Source organism: Mustelus asterias, chromosome 3, assembly GCF_964213995.1.
Source record: "Mustelus asterias chromosome 3, sMusAst1.hap1.1, whole genome shotgun sequence".
Classification (NCBI taxonomy): domain Eukaryota; kingdom Metazoa; phylum Chordata; class Chondrichthyes; order Carcharhiniformes; family Triakidae; genus Mustelus; species Mustelus asterias.
Window position 1 is genome coordinate 140501250 of NC_135803.1, and position 20207 is coordinate 140521456.

The 20207-nt window shown below is 39.1% G+C and overlaps 1 protein-coding gene across 5 annotated transcripts in view; it reads left to right on the plus strand.

The window, feature by feature from the left end:
• Positions 1–15995, plus strand: part of nisch (nischarin) — a 54275-nt gene extending 38280 nt beyond the window's left edge. For 4 of the 5 annotated variants that reach the window (XM_078209776.1, XM_078209777.1, XM_078209778.1 and 1 more), the window contains 6 exons: positions 524–1891; positions 5920–6103; positions 9694–9844; positions 11427–11558; positions 12747–12908; positions 14285–15995. In XM_078209776.1, the coding sequence (XP_078065902.1) occupies positions 524–1891; positions 5920–6103; positions 9694–9844; positions 11427–11558; positions 12747–12908; positions 14285–14916 (2629 nt within the window). In that variant the 3' untranslated portion in view covers positions 14917–15995. The remainder of the gene's footprint in view (positions 1–523; positions 1892–5919; positions 6104–9693; positions 9845–11426; positions 11559–12746; positions 12909–14284) is intronic. The other variant, XR_013497480.1, reaches the window with a different exon arrangement.
• The last annotated feature ends 4212 nt before the right edge of the window (positions 15996–20207 follow it).

The following is a 20207-nucleotide window of genomic DNA, read 5'->3' on the forward strand; positions in this document are numbered from 1 at the left end:
TCCAGAACTAGGGGCCACAGTTTGAAAATAAAGGGTAAATCTTTTAGGTCTGAGGTGAGGAGAGTGGTGAATTTGTGGAATTCCCGACCACAAAGTATTTGAGGCCAAAACATTGTGTGATTTCAAGAAGGAATTAGATATAGCTCTTGGGGCTAAAGAGATCAGTGGAAAGGGGGGAAAGGTGGGATCGGGTCTTGAGTTTGATGACCAGCCATGATCATATTGAATGGTGGAGCAGGCTCGAAGGGTTGAATGGCCTACTCCTGCTTCTATTTTCTATGTATGTTTCTATGCATTACACAGTATGAGCTATCTATATACGAACTATGAAAGAATCTTTGAAGCACTGCAGTCTTCCATATATTATGCAGATCTATTATGGTCTTTGCAACTATTCACTACTTAGAGTAGCTTGACATAAATATTGAACTGTAGTCCAGGCTTTACTTCATCTTTTTTCCCTTCTACAGCATTTGTTTGATTTTCACTGACTCTTTTGAATCTTTTGTTTCCCCCAAAAAAGGTTTGGTCCTGAGAATGCAATCGCCCAATCTGATGTATCGAACACATTACACAATCCTTCAATGACACTTGTGTTGCCTTTCTCCTGTGTGTCATACATTGCCAGCAATCATGACTTTGCTGCATATTTGTCTGGAATGATTAACCAAGCTGCATTGAAATTACACACAACTGAGACATTGATTGACTGCGAAGGAAACCCTGTTGAACATCCTGAGGTCTTCCACCCTGAAGCTGGGTATTTTGAAATGGGACCAGATCAAGGTGACAATATTTTTGAATGTAGTTCAGACATTGATCTTCCGACTGTTTCTGCCAATGCAGAAACTGAGACCAGTAAGGTATTAAAGGTACTATGGGCACTTTGTATTCAGGTGAATAAGGGACTCAGGTTGTTTGCATCTTGCATTGTTTTGACTGACAGTGTTGTAGCTGTATTTCAGACTCTTCAACATGAGCTCTTGGGGAATATGCAAAATGTTATTTCTCAGATGCAGATGGTACTCTATTTTCCTTGTTCAGAAATTTTGGAAGTGGATTTTGAAGTGCCAGAAATGTGTGTCTCAGTGAAGATGAGAACCCATGGTTGTTTCTTCCTTATCTCTGATTCCCAGAATCTCAAAGATTTCTACTTGTGCTTAAAAACTGTTCTGCACCAAGAGTCTGTATCTATTTCAAATTTACCTAGGCTTGAAGGGCCACTTATAAAAGACTTCATCCTTCAGCTTTTGCAGCATCAGCAGCTCTCACTAAATGACACTGATATTAGAGGTAGTTTTGCTGCATATGTTCTGATCAAAGATAATAACATGTTGCAGGATGAGTTAGAAGTGCTGAATCCAACTGTTCAATGTATGGATGTGGCCAGTGATAGTGAATCAGAGTCCAAGAACACACTATATTCTGAAATCTGTTCGCCAATGCTTCCTGAGGGAGAAGAAAATCTCAAACCTATGTACATACCTTGTCTGCTGTTTTTGACAGCCCAGAATCTTTATTTTGTAAGGGTAGATTTCTCTGCAGCAGCAAAAAGGAGACCTGATTCTGAAGAGGAGGATGCAAGATATCCATTTAAGTTGAACAGAATTTCACTGGCTACATTGCTTTTAAACCCAAAACAAAAATCGCACAAAGTGGAAACAGTTGCATTTTCTGATGGCCATGTACTTGAATTCCTGATTGGATATCAACTTGCAACTGCAGTTTTTGTGCTGCCTCATGAGAAGTTTCACTTTCTACGACTGTTCAGTCAACTGAGAGCAAGCCTACATGGTGTCAAATCGATTGTGGTACACAGAGGTTCTCCAGATCACAGCTGCTTGGAAAAATGTTCCGCAGATACCACCAGTCACTCTCCAGAAACCAAAAGGTAATATCAGGACAATCCATGATTGGTCATTAAATCCTAAAATATGTTTCATAAGGGAGATGATCTTAAACATGTCCAAAAGAAATCAAGTCTCTCCTATCCCATAACATACATTTGCACATAGGAAGCCAAAATTGGCATCCCTGTTGATCTCTTAACTCTTATTGATGCAATTGTATGATTGTTAATGATGGATTGTGAACAGGGTCATTCTATTTGAGGAATGGAATGTCTCTTTCTACCTGGCAGTCCATCTATCAGCCTTGATGAAGGCATGAAAAACCCAGTAAACTGCGTAGTTTTGGTATCAGTGCCTGGTGGGTACTCTTGAAGTTCAAATTATGTATGGTTAGTTTCCTGTATAAAAACTATAAAATTTAAAGCAAACATGGTACTTTCATACAAAGCTTGAATTCTTGAATTAGGAATGAAGCTTTCACAAGTCTGACTTGTTGCCAGCAAGTGTTAAAGTAGCAAACCCGGAGTGATCTGTTAATGGTTATTGAGCCAGCACATGAATGGAATTATAGAAACTCCTGCAGTCCTATGTGTTTGATCCCATAGTGACAAACTTGACTTTACAGATGTGCCCATAATTCACCCAGGACTATTGGATTCATTGTTGCCCTCTTATTCAGAGAGGTAACGTGATGGTGTAATTACTTTAAAATGGTACAATAGTAGAGAATCCTGCATGTATCAGGTTTAATCCTCGTGTTTATATTTAAGCACTAAAATCTCTTGATGGCAGTTGGCTATCTTGATTTTCATAAATTCAAAGTATTGTGGATGCTGGAGATTTGAAATAAAAGCAAAGTGCTGGAAAAACTCAGCAAATTTTGCAACATCTGTAGAGAGAAACTTTCAAGTGAGTAATGAAGGAGGGTCATATTGAACTCGAAAGGTTTTCTGTTTCTCTCTCCGCAGATGCTGCTAGACCTGCTGTATTTTTCCAGCATTTTCTGTTTTTATCTTGGTTTTCATGATTATTTAGCTCACTACTTTGAACACTAATGTCAAAGATACACGATGAAATTTAAGATTTTAATTGGTCCTTCAAGGTAATGATCACAGCTGACCTGCAAAGCAATGAAAATAGTTTTTGAAATCTTTTTATCTGACTAAAATGTTTGCATTTCTATTTAGTGATACAACTTGGAAATAGGCTTGTTAGCTCATTAAGCCTGTGCCACTATTTCCCCGCTAGCCATCAAGTCCAATCATACTCCCATACCTATAATTTGTTTTAAACAACATTTACTCACTGTTTCAATAGCAATTTATGACAGAGAATTTCAATAATCTTTGGCGTAAATAAATTTTTCCTAACCATCATTTGAATACTTTTGTGATTTTGTTGGTGACCAGATCAGAAACCCCAAGGTATGTTATGAAGTTCGACTAGACCCCAATTATTTTTTGATTTTGACATGACTGTGAGGATAAGTTGTTTCACTCCAGATGTGATTCTATTGACTTATTAAGAAACTTTTATCAAAACAAAATTTAATTTTAGCAGTAGTTTAAATATAAGAAATGAATTAGCTTAACTTTTACCGATTGAAATATTTAAACATGACAAGATTCAATTCTTAACTACTAACCTATCTCTATTATTCCTTATAAACTGCTCTTTAAAATAATATAGCAAACAACACAGGTTCATGTGCTTTTTCACTTGTTAACAGTCCTGTAGCCTTTGAACACCCTTGGCAGGTGATACAGACAGATACCTGTCTCCTAACACTCAGTAAGAAGTTTAACAACACCAGGTTAAAGTCCAACAGGTTTATTTGGTTTAAGGCTACAGGACTGTTAACAAGTGAAAAAGCACATGAACCTGTGTTGTTTGCTATATTATTTTAAAGAGCAGTTTATAAGGAATAATAGAGATAGGTTAGTAGTTAAGAATTGAATCTTGTCATGTTTAAATATTTCAATCGGTAAAAGTTAAGCTAATTCATTTCTTATATTTAAACTACTGCTAAAATTAAATTTTGTTTTGATAAAAGTTTCTTAATAAGTCAATAGAATCACATCTGGAGTGAAACAACTTATCCTCACAGTCATGTCAAAATCAAAAAATAATTGGGGTCTAGTCGAACTTCATAACATACCTTGGGGTTTCTGATCTGGTCACCAACAAAATCACAAAAGTATTCAAATGATGGTTAGGAAAAATTTATTTACGCCAAAGATTATTGAAATTCTCTGTCATAAATTGCTATTGAAACAGTGAGTAAATGTTGTTTAAAACAAATTATAGGTATGGGAGTATGATTGGACTTGATGGCTAGCGGGTAACAGGTTTATTTAATCAAGATAGCCAACTGCCATCAAGAGATTTTAGTGCTTAAATATAAACACGAGGATTAAACCTGATACATGCAGGATTCTCTACTATTGTACCATTTTAAAGTAATTACACCATCACGTTACCTCTCTGAATAAGAGGGCAACAATGAATCCAATAGTCCTGGGTGAATTATGGGCACATCTGTAAAGTCAAGTTTGTCACTATGGGATCAAACACATAGGACTGCAGGAGTTTCTATAATTCCATTCATGTGCTGGCTCAATAACCATTAACAGATCACTCCGGGTTTGCTACTTTAACACTTGCTGGCAAATAAACCTGTTGGACTTTAACCTGGTGTTGTTAAACTTCTTACTGTGTTTACCCCAGTCCAACGCCGGCATCTCCACATCAGTCCTAACACTCAAACAGCAGCCTCCAAAGAGAGAGAAAAACACCTTGTTTCTTTCAGGATCAAGCAGAAACTAATGGTTTTTCCCTGTAAGCTTAGGTCCTCCCCTTCACATGACTCTCTCTTTTATCAACAAAATCAAAACCCCAGAGGAAAAACAAAAAATAAACAAAAAATCAATTTATTCTGATTAAAACAAACACTCTATTAGCTAAGATCAATTATTAGTCTGCATTCTCAGCCTGGAGCTATCTGAATTGCAGACAGATTGGGACCAGCTAAACCAGAGCTGAATTTTAAACATAACCCGTACAAAAAACATGATGCAAAAACATTTCTTAAAGGCACAGTATCATCACAATTTATCTTAAATCTACTATGTCCACGTGTTGCCACCTTGCTGACCATTGCAAAAAATGAATACATAACCTTGGTTTTTGAGATTATGCCACAACTGCCAAAGCTCTTGTGTGGGGGTGGGGGTTGCAGTGGAGAGGAGGAGGAGTTGGGGTGTGAAGCGAAGAGCCTGTGTATCAAACTATAACTTCCTCCGTCTCGTGAACACCTGGGGAATTAATGCTGTACCTTGCCCATTGTTTTTATATCCTCCGATAATGGGATCCCAGGACAGGTCAGCGCATTCCAATTATAGTCTAACCAGGATCTTGTCTGTTTGAATTGTCTCCTTGTTCTTGTATTTGAGATACAAAGCCAAGGATTCTGTTTAAACGGGAGAAGGGTCATCCTGAAAGAATGGTAACATAATTACTTCTGTCACTACACTGCATAAAAATTAACAGCTGTAAATCGTGGCTTCCATTCCATTTTCTCTGTTTAGGCTTGTATTTGGCATATAAGTCCCATTTTCATCTAATATATGTTTAGGACAATGCTATCAGGAAGTTGGCTTCAGTTTTTCAGTTCAGGTTATACTCTCATTTTAAGTTGGTGCATGGGATAGAGCGGGTGATCTGCTATGTTTGGGAGTTTAGGACATGCATTGCCCACATAGAGCAGACTGACTAGAAATTGGTCCTCTACACCAACACGTGGTTCGCATTTTACATTTGGCAGACAGCTCTACCCCGTTTTTGGAAGGATTTTTTTTTCTAAGCTGCAAATGTTAATTAATATGCCTTAGAAAATTCAAAGCAGCAAGTGATTATAGAAGACCAAAGTGCTTGGAAAACCTATTCCACATGGATTATAAAAGTTTTGTTTAGAACGTGCTTTTCCCTTATTTTCACTTGTTTAAAATTTTCATTAAGTGATGAAACCTGTATTCCTTTTTAAGTTTCCATATTTTGTGTTTTTATACAGCGGCCAACCAAACGTCAGATCAGAGCTGAGCCTTTCTCTGCTGTATCCTTCAGAGGTACTGCTGCAGAAACTAACTGAAGAAAACCAGTGTCCTTTTTATCTTTCGGCTTCCCAATCTCTCCGACATCTGGCAGGCTTGAAAGGAAGAGCTATTGTGGAATATTTTCACAATAGTGTGGCTGAGGTAATCTTTATACATGGTGGGGGTACATATTTGTGTACAAAATCTTTGCTAAAGCCACCAGAGATGAGACTAGTTATACTGAATATAATTACGGTGGTAGACCTGTTGGAATACTCTGGTAATCTTCGGCCTGACGTTCCTTTTTTGAGGGGCTGGGCTGTGACCACGCAAGGGAATAATTCTAGATAGTAGAATTTCCACCAGTTTAACCATTTTGGCAATAACCATGATACTGATCCTTTTGAATTAATGTATATCTGTTGTGAACTGCCTTATCCATCTCAACATATTTTTCTTCAATTTAGTATTAGAAATTATTTCATGGTATATAATATATCAGAAATAATTTCTAGAAGTCATAGCATAGCCTCCTCCTGTGCTGCTTCCATTCAGTCTGCCACGTCTGCTGGCTTTCTACAAGAACAGCTCAGTCCCACTCTCCTGCCCTTCATCCATAGCCTTGCAAAGAGTTTTCTCCTCATCTCATTCCAAGCTTTCTTGCTGACCATCTTGAAATTGTGACCCCCTAGTCACTGAAATGCCAACTAGTAGAAATCCTCCTTTACCCTGTCAAAATTGTTCATAATTTTGAACACCTCAATAAGGTCACCTCTTAATCTTCTCTGTTCCAAGGAGAATAAACCCAATTTATCCAACCTTTCCTTGTATCTAAAATTCCTCATTCCTGTTATCATTCTAGAAAATCTCCGTTGCACTCTCTATAGGGGTTTAACATCCTTTTAAATAAGGTGTGCAAAACTGAAAACAATACTTCAAATGTAGTCTAACCAATGATTTGTCGAGGTATAGCATCACTTCCTTGCTTTTGTACTCTATGCCTTTATTTATAAACCCAAGGATCCTATAGCCCTTAACTGTTTCAACTTACCTGGCCACCTTCAGAGAATTATGCACTTGAACCCCAAGGTGTCTCTGCTCTTATACTCCCCTTCAGGTTGTACCATTGAGCTTGTATTGCTTCCCTATATTTCATCTACCAAATGCGTTATCTCACATTTTGCTGCATTGAAATTCATCTGCCCATTTGGCCAACTTGTCAGTGTCTCTCTCAAGTTGGTCAGCATCATCCTCGCAATGCACAATCCTCCCTAGCTTAGTATCATTTGCAAATTTAGAGATTTTGCTCTCAACACCCATCTCTAAATCATTTATATAAATCAGAAAAAGCAAGGGTCCCAGCACTGATCCCTGGGGAACACTACTTTTAACTTCTCTCCAGTCTGAGAAATGCCAATCTCTACCTACCCTGTGTTTCCTATCTCTTAGCTAACTTATAATTCTTGCTGCCAAGAACCCATCAATCCCAAACATTTCTAATTTGCTAACCAACCTGCCATGTGAGACTGTATCAAATGCTTTCTGAAAGTTCAAATATATAACATCCATGGCACTACCCTCAAATCACTGCCTGTGTCACCTCATCAAAGAACTCAGTTAAATTTGTCAGACATCACCTGCCCTTGACATAGTCATGTTGACTGTCTGGTATTAACTTATTTTTAAGTGTATATTTATCTTCTCTCGCATTATGGCCTCCATCAGTTTTCCCATTATTGAAGTAAAGCTGACAGATCTGCAGTTTTCTGTGCTATCCTTTGCCCCTTCCTTAAACAGTGGTGTCACATTTACAATCATCCAGTCCGCTGGGACTAATCCTGTGTTCAGAGAGGCTTGGAAAATTTCTGCCAACATCTCCTCAATTTGCTCCCTTAACCCCCCTCAACTATCTAGGATGCATCACATCTAGGTCTAGCAACGTCTCTACCTGGAGTGCTGCCAGCCTTTTTAACACCCCTTTATCTATCACTATACTGCTCAGTTGCTCAACACCCACATTTTTAACTAGGCCATTGTCACCATCTTCTAAAGACAGAAGCAAAATATTCATTTAGTACCTCTGCCATTCCCTCCTTCAACGAGCTCCTACAATGACCTCTGCTTGTCCCTTATGGGTCCCAGTCCATCCTTCACTAATGTTTTACCATTAATACGTTTGAAGAACATTTTACTATTTGTTTTCATCTTGCTGTCAATCTTATTCACCCAGGAAGCTCTGCTTTGTTTGTGTTCCCCCTTCATGGGAATGTACCTCAACTATCTCATCTTCAAATGCACTTTAATTTCTGGCTGTGAATTGGTGTGCCGGGAATTATTTATCCTGCTATTTTGACTGCATTGTAAATTTTCAATTCCATTGTCATGGAATTATTTATTGAACTCATTCATTCATTTTAACGCTTGAATTGTTTTTCTCAAATTTGTGATTACATTTTTGAAATGAGCTTCTGAAAGTGTACAGGACTTCACGCTGTTTTATACAATTTTCTCTTGACTCATGCTCCCGCTGTGTAAAAAACTTTATTTATTAGTCACAAGTAGGCTTACGTTAACACTGCAATGAAGTTATTGTGAAATTCCCCTAGTCGCCACACTCCGGCACCTGTTCGGGCCAATGCACCTAACCAGCACGTCTTTCAGACTGTGGGAGGAAACCAGAGCACCCGAAGGAAACCCACGCAGACACGGGGGCGAACGTGCAAACTCCACACAGATGGTGACCCGAGCTGGGAATCAAACCCAGGTCCCGGGCGCTGTGAGGCAGCAGTGCTAACCACTGTGCCACCGTGCTGTCTCTGTTGTTCAGCTTGTCAATGTTTTATTCTGCTCTAAGTGACTTCTTAGTATCTGATTCTCGTTAACTAAAAATTGTATGGAGTTGATTGATCTGGACTATGACCAACACGGTGGCACAATGGTTAGCACTGCTGCCTCACAGCTCCAGGGACCTGGGTTCAATTTCCAGCTTGGGTCACTCTGTATGGAGTTTGCATGTTGTCCCTGTGTCTGTGAGGGTTTCCTCCGGGTGCTCCGGTTTCCTCCCACATTCCAAAGATGTGACAGTTAGATGCGTTGGCCATGCTAAATTGCCCCTTCCCCAGGATGTGTAGGTTAGTAGGATTAGCGGGGTAAATAAATGGAGTTACAGGAATAGGGCCTGGGTGGGATTGTTGTTGTTGCAGAGTCGATGGGCCGAATGGCCTCCTTCTTCACTGTAGTGATTCTATGAATTGATATTTTGTATACTAATCAGTATGTTGAATATTTATATTTCACCAATTAATATTGATAGTCCTGCACTGACAAACTTTTAGGAAAATGTAGTTTGCTTCTGTTTATCCTTGCACATCTTGACTGTTTACATGACTTTAAATACCTTTGTATTTTTGCTTGAGGTAATTTTTATAACCCTTGCTCATTTTTGAATTTGAACTAAGTTCTTCAATCAGCCTCCATATTAAGTAGTAGGCCACTTGATATTAAACAGTAATTCTGGATGTTTGTCAGTCTCTATCTGGAATATTGAATATTCCACTATATATTATGTATCGAATATACTTAGCGAATAGTGATTACTTCCATTTTGCGATTGCTATACAGCAAATCTATTCTTGTGTAAATTTTCAAAGCTATGGTGCTGATGACTAAAGCAAATGTTCACCTTTTAGCTGCTCTCTCTGTTCCCTCTATTTACTCTGTTTCACCAATTTTCTTCAATTGTACTTTTCCAGGTTGAGAATGAGGAGCTAAAACATTTAACTTGGTCTTCAGTCATATTTTACAAATATTCTGAGCTTGAAGTGACTGCGTGCATAATGCTCTCAACCAAAGCACTATATTTTGTGCTAGATGACGCCGTCATTCAGCTTGCTGATCAAACTGGTAGGGATAATTACTTTGTACCTTGTGTAATAACAATTACTCCAATATAGTAGTTAAACATGATTTCTGTTTTATAAAACCACATTAACTCTGCCTGATCCCATGATGATTTTATCCTGCTTTCTGTCCTTAATAATGGATTATAGCAATTTCTCTCTGACAGATGTTCCAGCCTTTTTATTCTTTCTGTCTTCCTCCTTGAGGTGTTACGTTTTCTATTCACCAATCCACTGGGACCCTTTTAGAACCTAAGGAATTTCCTATCTCTGCAGCCACTTTTAAAACCTTAGGTTGCAGGTCCTGGGAACCTCTCAGCCTCTAGGTATGGGTTTCCCCAGTATTTTTTCCCTATTGATGGTGGTTGTTTTAATTTCTTTCATCTCTTGGTTTTGCAAAATGTTTTGGATTGGAGGAAGGTTTATAGTGGAGTTCCATTGGGTTTGGTGCTTAAGACCTTTGCTCTTCCTGATACACCTGAATGACGTAGACCTTGGTGCACAGGGCAAAATTTGAAGGTGATAAGAAATTTAGAAGCATTGTAAACAGTGAAAAGTATAATGTCTGACATAGGTTAATGGAATGGGTGGGTAAGTGGCAGATGAAATTTAAGGCAATGAAGTGTGAAGTGAATAATTTTGGAAGGAAGAATGTGGAGATGCAATATAAAATGGTTTAATTCTAAGATGGCAGAACAGGTTGAGAGTGTGGTTAATAAAGCGTTAATGGGGCATAGTTTACAAATGTAAAGATGTTGTATTAAATCTGTATAGAACAGAAGTTCTGGGTGGCACGCTTGCATACCTTAAAGAGATTGCAAAAAGAGTCATGAAACCTATTCCAGGGATGAGAAACTTCTGTTATGTGGATAGAGGGTGGGACTTTTTTCCTTGGCGAAGTGTTGAGGAGAATTGATAGATATGCAAAATCATGAGCGGGTTTGGACATAGTAGATGGGGGAAAACTTCCCATTTTGTGGAAGGATCGAGAACAAGAGAGCTCAGATTTAAGGTAATTGGCCAAAGTTTAAAAAAAGGACATGAGGAAAAACTATTTCATGCAATGAGTGGTTGGGATCGAATGCACTGCTTAAGAGTGCGGTGGATGCAAGTTCAGTTCAGGCATTTAGGAGGAAATTAGATTATTATCTGAAAAGGAAGAATGTGCAGGGCTTCAGGGGGAAGGCTGGGGAATGGCATTAGATAAACTGCTCCTTTGGAGGCCCACCACAGATACGATGGGCCAAACAGCCTCCTTCTGTGTTGTAACCATTCTGTGATCCTGTTAGTGGTGAGCTGCCTGAAAAATCTGCACCATTATCTTTATTAGAGGATAAAGCATCCTGGATATACATGTACAAACTTCAGCTGAAACTGACTACTTCTCAAGTTGACCACTACATAATACTGTCAGTTATAGAAGCTAGTGCCTCTTGCTTGAACGTTGCACCAGTTTTAACTTTAGAGTTAAATGTTCAGTATTGCTTTTTGAACAGTTCTCTGGAAACACTGATTAAAACTCAAGCTATTTTAATAAATTAAGCTCACGTTAACATTCAATGACCTGTTTTCATCAATTTTATTAGGATGTTGGAATGAGAAGCTGCCTTTTGACTGTGAACAGACCAGTCTGCTGCTGTCCTTCTGCTTTGTCCTGAAATTAAATGATCTGCAATCTGTGCAAGTGGGCCTTTTTGATCAGTATTTTCGCATAACTGGTGAGTCAAACCTTCTAATTTGCTCTCACAACTGTACAAGTATCTACCAAATGTCTAATTTTGTGTTTTTAAAAAAAATATAACAGTGCAATAACAATGAACTTCAATTGCATTTCTTTGAAATCTATTGAAACTTTAGCCATGACCATGGCAAAATAAAGTTGTTAACACAGATATCACTTTATATTCTTGATGTTTTAATACTGATGTGTAGTTGTGTTAAGAACTAGAAGATTCTTTTGCAACACAAATCCTGTTCTTTGACTGACGATAAAAAGTCTTGCAATGCTGATTAATTTCCTTTATCTTACTGACCTTTACAGCACAGAAGGAGGCAATTCAGCCCATTGTGCCTGTGCTAGCTCTTTTGAGTTCCCCACACCTCTGCTTTTTCCTCACGTATCAAGTCCTTTTTGAAACTACACTACTGAATCTGTTCCCACCACTCCATTCTTTCAGGCAGTGCATTCCAGATCAAAAAACTAATCTTCCCTCTAGCTATTTTGCCAGTTATCTTAAACCTGTGTGCTCTGATCAATCGACTCTCACACCAATGGAAACAGTTCCTTCTTATTTACTCTATCAAAACTCCAAATTATTTTGAGCACCACAATTGAATCTCTTCATTAACCTCTGCTTTAAGGAGAACAACTCCATTTTCTCTACTCTTTCCATATAACTGTTCTCACATTCTTGGTAACTCTCCTCTTCAGTCTAAGGCTTGTGACTTATCAGTGCAGCATTTCTAAGGACTGCAGAGTGCGATGGTATTTGGTAGTGGTATTTATATCGGTTCTTGGTTTATGATTTTTATAGACCAGATTGGGTCCTCAACTTGCACTTTTTTATTGTTAAGTCCTGCTTAGGTGTAGGCCTATAAACTCGTCTGCCATGAAAAATCTATCGAACTCAGTCCATGAAGAATTTGAATTTTCATTGTAGCAACGCACACAAGATGATATTTCATAAATACTTGTCATTGCAATGATTGTAGATGTTGGCTAACAAGTTAAGATTTTTACTATTAAAGACTCTGTTGCATGAAATACCCTTTTAAAAATGATATATTTAGATATATAAAAATGATGTATGATCATGTTTAGGCAAACTGCAGTTTTCTCCTGGATTTAACAAATTCCACAATTTATAAAAAATTGCTTCATTGTACATTTTTAACTTTTGATCTAGGCCCATCTGCTGAACAAACAGTTGCTTGCCTGACCAGGGACAGCTATACCACTCATACCTTTGTGCAGCAGTTAATGGCTGTTTTATCTTTGTTGGAACGGACACCTTCACCAGAACCAGTAGAGCTAGATTTCTATACAGAATTTGGAAAGAAAAGCACAGGTAATGTAGACAGGGCTATATAGTTCTGGGCAGTCAACTTTGAATCAGTTTAATTGAAGTTTGCTGCTGAATCGCCTCATTAAATTTACATTTATTTATTAATGTCACAAGTAGGCTTACATTAACACTGCAATGAAGTTACTATGAAAATCCCCCAGTCGCCATACTCCGGTGCCTATTCGGATGCATTGAGGGAGAATTTAACATGGCTAATGCCCCTAACCAATGCGTCTTTCGGAGGAAACAGGAGCACCCGGAGGCAACCCATGCAGACACTGGAAGAATGTGCAGACTCCGCACAGACAGTGATCCAAGCCAGGAATTGAACCCAGGTCCCTAGTGCTGTGAGGCAGCAGTGCTGGCCACTGTGTCACCCATGTGATTTAGGGAATTCGATTTGGTGATTTAGAGAATGGAAGCTGTAGGTTTATTTTCTCGTGTTTATTTCTAGAATGTTTTAAGACATAGTATAAAGAAGAAATCAGTGATGTGCAACCAAAATTTATTGCCTGAACATAAAATGAGCTGCCACAGTATTTAATATGGCCTGTGAAAAGCCCATTTATGATTACCAAAACCTTCAAACCATATGACATTCTTGATGCAACTTTTCTGATTTCTCTATCTTGCCAGTTTCCGTGCATATCATTGGTACTGATAACGACTTTGTGAATAGAATTTAGTGCAAAAACCTGAAGAAAATTGTTCAATAGGTTCCCACGATTAAACATTATCCTCAATGTACTTTGGGGTTAAATATTTTATTAAATTCTGTTTACTAATTTAATGGACCGACCATCAATTTGCTCCGCATCTTGTGCGTAAAAAAGGACTTCGTTTTTATAGGTAACTGACGCATTTAGATTAGTTTTTAAGATTAATAACCTCTTATAATGTTCCCAAATTTCCAGTGTTGTTTGACCAATCTACTTTCACCAATGTTGTCCTAAACCAACAGCTAGGAACTGAAGAGTGTTTAATTATTCATTTTTTCTCCTGTCAGAGTGAGGCACTGGCATGCTTCTATCCCTTAAAGCACCATTGATTAGAGATTGACTTGTACCGCAATTTCACAATCCCACTTGCTACATTTGTTTCAGCGCCAGTTTGGCTCATTTCTTTAAGTCTTGCCTTGAGTCCACAGCATTATTTTAATATTTAACTCCTCTTATTAGCTGTAGTCACAGCAACAAAAATAAGTTAACGAAAACAAAGACCATCGTCCTACTTAATCCTAGGGCCTGCTATTTGCCGATTATATTATCGATTCTACCTCCCTGTAAAATTAAATATGTTGGTTTGCAATTCAGTTCATTTAAAAAAATGTATTAATATGCAAGAGCTATTTCTAACTTCTCTGCATCTTTTCTGAACAGGTCAAATGGAAAATTATGAAATTGTCCACTCTAGTAGAGTGAAATTCATTTATCCCAGTGAAGAAGAAGTTGGTGACTTGACCTTTATTGTAGCAGAGAACATACAGGAACCAAATAATCTCCAGACATCCAACATACTTTTGTATGTTCTGGCATTTCAAGTAAAGTCTCTGGAGACCTCTTCGCATGCTAGCAAAAGTTCTCTACAACCTAAAACTTTAATTTTGACTAGCTACGACATGCTTCTATTTGAAGAAGATTATGTCAGTTATCCGTTGCCAGAATTTGCAAAGGAACCTCCACAGAGGGACAAATACAAATTAACTGATGCTAGGAGGATCCGTGATCTAGATCGTGTACTCATGGGTTATCAGACTTACCCACAGGCCATCACATTTGTATTTGATGATGTGCAGAACCGTGACCTCTTGAGTAACATGATGCTTGACCATTTTGAACATCCACTTAATGCCTCTTCTGCCAGTAGAAAATACCACTGCAACAACAGCAGTGAAGTTCAGTGGTGTCTCTTTGTAGCCAGTCCGGAAAGTCGGGAGAAGTTGATTGCATTGCTTGCTAGACAGTGGGAGCTGCTCTGCAGTAGAGAACTGCCACTTGAACTTACAGGTTAACATTTTGTTCATGTCAAATATGACCAATAAATTGTAAAACTAAGTTGTACTGATGATGAGCAGTTATTTGTACAGCACTCTTGGGGATTGTAAATACCATGGGAGTCAGACCTGTTTCTTTGATGTCTAGGGCTTTTAAAGTATATTTTTTACAAATTCAGCATAAACAAGTTTACTTATACACTGATGCATCTTGCTTTTGTGCAATATAAACTGAACATAAAGGTCACTATATGTTATGCTTGGATGTTTTTGAAATATTAAGTGCAATGTTTATCTAATGGGCAACTTTCTTCGGCATGCTGCTATAATTAATTTGAAATAAAGTTGTTGCTCTTTGATTTTTTTTTTTAAAAAAGTACTGTGCTTTAATGAAAGTTTTAAAATATTTAATGAATGGTTTTCTTCTGGATGAAACTGTATTTTGAAATACTAATACGTAGTATTGTAGATAAGGTGCAGGTTTCATATTGTTTCGTTCTTAATATGAGAAGTGAAAATTGGATCATTGGCAGTGAAGTTACCTCTTTGTCTGATTGTGTCCAGCCAAAGATGGCACTGGCTAGGGTATTGAAAGGAACTGCTGACTGTCTGTGGTGGAGGGTTCAGAAACTACTTGGCAATAGTGTAAACAGGGACATCATAATTTCCTCCCAACAACCCAAAACACATTTTTGCAATTGCATGTAAATTAATGTCCAGTAAGTGCTTTAAGTGCACATTACATTTATTTTGTCACTTCAAATTCTGAAAATGAGACCTCCCAAGTCTGCTGAAGCTATGACAATGTTATGGGAGTTCATGGTAGTAATTTGTCTCCCAAAAGATTCGAATAAATAATTGGTTGCTATCCTAAACTGGAAAATTTAATGCCAAGTTATGCCTGAATTCTCACTCCTGTGCCTCCTAGCAAACTATTCTAAAATGCATTGACCATGGCCAGAACCAGTAGTAAGCATGCCCCCCTGCTGCAAGAGTAGAAGAGGTGAAAATTAGTCCTATAAAGTTGGATGTTGTTAAAGACTAATTAAACTGTCATAAAGTGTAGTATGAAGTTTCCAGTTAACTGGAATGATTTTAAAACTTTTGTTTTGATCCTTTTGTGTCATTATGCTGCTCACATTGTCCAGCACTTTATAAAAAAATATATCCCAACCACGTGACTATGTAAAAAGAATAAGATAGTAATTTCAGATTATGTTTACAAACCACTCCACGTTCCTTTGTTTGAACTTTCTACAGAATGCCTTGAGGCAGTTATAGTTCATTTTAAAAACATAAGTGGAAGTTACAGGATGATTATTACGACACCCCAAGTAAATGTAAGTATTGGTTCAGCATGGGACAAATCTTCAACTCTTCCCCTTAACTCCTAAGGAGTTAAATTGGACTGTCTTCCCAAGGAGTTAAGTTGGTATCCCACCAGTCGATGTCTCAGCTGATTTTGAAATTTGTCTTGCCCAAAATTGTCATGCAGAGTTTGAGTTGTATTAGCATTTACACTTGCAACCCCTCAGAATTTGCATAAACTACTGAGTGAATTAACTCTTGCTTGCAAATTACCAAAAAGGTTATGCAACAAAATCACTACTGGCAATTTTTTTGATCTTTGTTTTCAGGATTTAAATTTTGATAAGTTACATAATGGAGGTTAAAAAGGCAGTTCAGTTATATCAATAGTAACATCGCAGTATTGGATATAAATTGAGATTAATATAGGATTAGATTCCACAGTTGACAATTTAAGGACAGACAAATAATCAATCTGTTAAATGGATTAAACTTAGTAACCTTGCAAATCATTAGCATATGATTAAGCAATTTTGTCTAAATGAGCTAGTTAACTCCTACCACTGGGAGGAGGATTGCCTCCTGAGATGGTATGTTGAACCTCACTTAGAGAGTGCTACCCATTTTTTCTGTAAATCTGTACTAATGGCTGTTTCTGAGTTAGCTACCTTAAAATTTTCCCTCCTTTGACCTTAGGGAAGTGATTACATCTAAATGACAAACTTGAATCTACCTGTATTTGGTCGGTATAACTATACAATCTTAAAGAACTCATAACTGTAACTCTTTTCTCTGAGAGCTGACGTCTTATAAGAGAGAATTGACTGTCTTCCAAATTTGCTGGACCTACTAGAAAGACTATTCTGAATGGATAAGAAAAACATGCTGATTTTTGACAACCTCTTCAGAAATAGTTAACTTCTACCTGGGCAAAGATCAGGCAAGGCCTGCAGCTTCTCTTCAGAAATCCAGTCTGGTGAGAGACAGTTTTGTCCAGTTAAGCATTAAGACTGAAGCCATCACCTTTGTACCTATCATAAATTTTGTAACAAACCTTTGTGCAAAGTCCATCCCCCTCCCTGCTCGCTGCGATTGACCTAGATTGCTTGCAACCTTGTTCTATTAGATCCTGAAGGCCATTTGCTTCCACCTCAATCACCTGCCTTAATCCTGACCTTAATTCACCTGCAGAACCTAACCTATGCCCTTTTGTCACCTCCAACCGTAGCTATTTCAGTGTTTTTGTGACCAGCCTTCAATGCTCCGCTCTCCATAAATGTCAGTTCATGTGGCTGGCCATATCCTGCCCTGCTCGACCATGGCCTGTACTTGTTGACTTTTTGTCTCCTATTCCTCCAAGTTTAAATTCTCAGCCTCATGTTTAAAACTCTTCATGCCCCCCCCCCTCCAGCCCAACAATTATGTCACCCATTCCCTACTTTTTCTTTCACGGGATGTGGGTATCACAGGTTAGGCCATCATTTATTGCCCATCATCAATTTCCAATGAGCAGCTGGTGGTGAACTGCTGCAGGCCACGTGGTTATAGATATATCCACAGTGCTGTCTGGGAATGTGTTCCAGGGTTTTGAACTAGCGACACTAAAGGAATGGCAATATAATTCCAACTCAGGATGGTGTGTGGTTTGGAGGGGAATTTGCAGGTGATGTGTTCCTAATGCTTGTACTACCTTTTTGTCTCAGTGGTAGAAGCCAAAATTTGGATGTGCTGTTGAAGGGGCCATAGTGAATTGCTGCAGGGTAAACACTACTGCAGCAATGGTGGTGGGAATCTATGTTTGAAGTTGGGGTACCAATCAAACTGGCTGCTTTGTCCTGGATGGAGTTGAACTTCAGTGTTGTTGGAGTACTCCATCACACTCCTGACTTGTGCCTTGCAGACGAAGGACAGGCTTTGGGGAGTCTGGAGGTGAGTTACCCTTTGCAGAATTCCAAACCTCTGACCTGCTATTTTCACTCCATCTGACGAAGGAGCAGCGCTCCGAAAGCTTATGGTATTTGCTACCAAATAAACCTGTTGGACTTTAACCTGGTGTTGTGAGACTTCTTACTCTGCTCATGTAGCCACAGGATTTGGCTAGTCCAGTTCAGTTTCCGGTCAATGGTAGCCCCCAGAATGTTGATAGTGGGGGGATTCAGTGATAATGTATTGAATGGCAAGGGGAGATGTTTGGATTTTCTTGTTGGAGAGCGTCTTTACCTGGTGCTTGTGTGGCATGAATGTTACTTGCCACTTACCAGCCCAAGCCTGAATGTTGAACAGGTGTTGCTGCATATGGACGTGGATGCTTCGGTATCTGAGAAGTCACAAACAGTGCTGAACAATATGCAAACATTTTTACTTCTGACCTTATAATGGAGGGAGGTCACTGATGAAGCAGCTGAAGATAGTTGAGCCTAGGACACTCCCCTGAGGAACTCCTAGAGTGATATCCTGGGACTGAGATGATTGACCTCGAGCAACCACAGCCAACTTCCTTTGTGCTATTTATGACTCCAACCAACAGAAGGGTTCCCCCCCGCCCCTCCCGATTCCTATTGACTCCAGCTTTGCTAAGGCTCATCAATGCCGTACTTGGCCAAATGATGCTTTGATCTCGAGGACAACCACTCTCATCTCAACTCTCAAGTTCAGTTCTTTTATCCATGGCTGTAATGAGCTCCAGACCTGAGTGGCCCTGGCAGAATTCAAATAGAGCTTCAATGAAAACATTATTGCTGAGTAAATGCTGTTTGATAGCACTGAAGATGACCCCTTCCATCTCCTTATTGACGATTGAGAGTACACTGATCTACCAATAATTGGACAAGTTTGATTTATCCTGCTTTTTGTGGACAGTACATTCCTGGGCAGTGTTCCATATTGCCTGGCAGGCGCCAGTAATGTTCCTGTACTCAGCTTGGCTAAGGGCATAGCTAGTTCTGCAGCATAAGTCTTCAGTATTTTTGTTGGAATGTTTTCAGCGCATATAGCGTTTGCAGTATCCAGCGCCTTCATCCAATTATTTTGATATAGTGGATTGATTCGAATCGGCTGAAGTCTGACGACTGTGATGCTGGGGACCTCAGGAGAAGGCCGAGGCACTTCTGGCTGAAGATGATTGCAAACGCTTTAGCGTTTTGCATTGATGTGGTTGGCTCCCCCATCATTGAAGATGGGGATATTTGTGGAGCTGCCTCCTCCTATTTAGTTGTTCAAATGTAAACCTCAATCTGTGGTCGGACTGCAGAACTAGCATCTGATCTGTTGGTTATGGGATTATTAAACTCTATCACTTGTTGCTTTTGCTTTTTGGAATGCAAATAGCCCTGTGTTCTAGCTTTGTCAGGTTGACCCCTCATTTTTAGGTATGCCTGGTACTGTTCCTGGCATGTCCTCCTGCACTCTTCATTGAACCAGGGTTGCTCCCCTGGATTGATGGTAATGGTAGAGTGGGATATGCTGCGTTGCAAGGTTACAGATTGTTGTTGCATGCAATTCTCCTGCTGCTAATGGCCCAAAGCACCTGATGGATGCCTTTGTTTTGTGTTGCTATATATGTTCCAAAATCTATCCCATTTAGCACGGTGTGCCACACAACATAATGGAGGGTATTCTCAATGTGAAGATGGGATTTCATCTCGCATAGACATTGCGATGGTCACTCCTACCAATACTGTCATGGACAGGTGCATTTATGACGGGTAGTTCGGTGAGAACAAGGTCAAGTAGGTTTTTCCTCGCGACCTGCTGCAGATCCAGTCAAGCGGCTATGTCCTTTAGGACTTGGCCAGTTCAGTCAGTGCTACTGAATCATTCTGCAAGTGCTGTTCAACGTGGAGTACTGATTCATTGGGTGGGGTGGGGTGGGATGTGGTCAGTAGTAATCAGTAGGAGGTTTCCAGCCCATATTTGACCAGATGCCCTGTGACTTCATGGGATCCAAAATCCCTTCATGGGGTCCAGGGCAACTCCCTCTTGACACTATACCATTGTGCTGC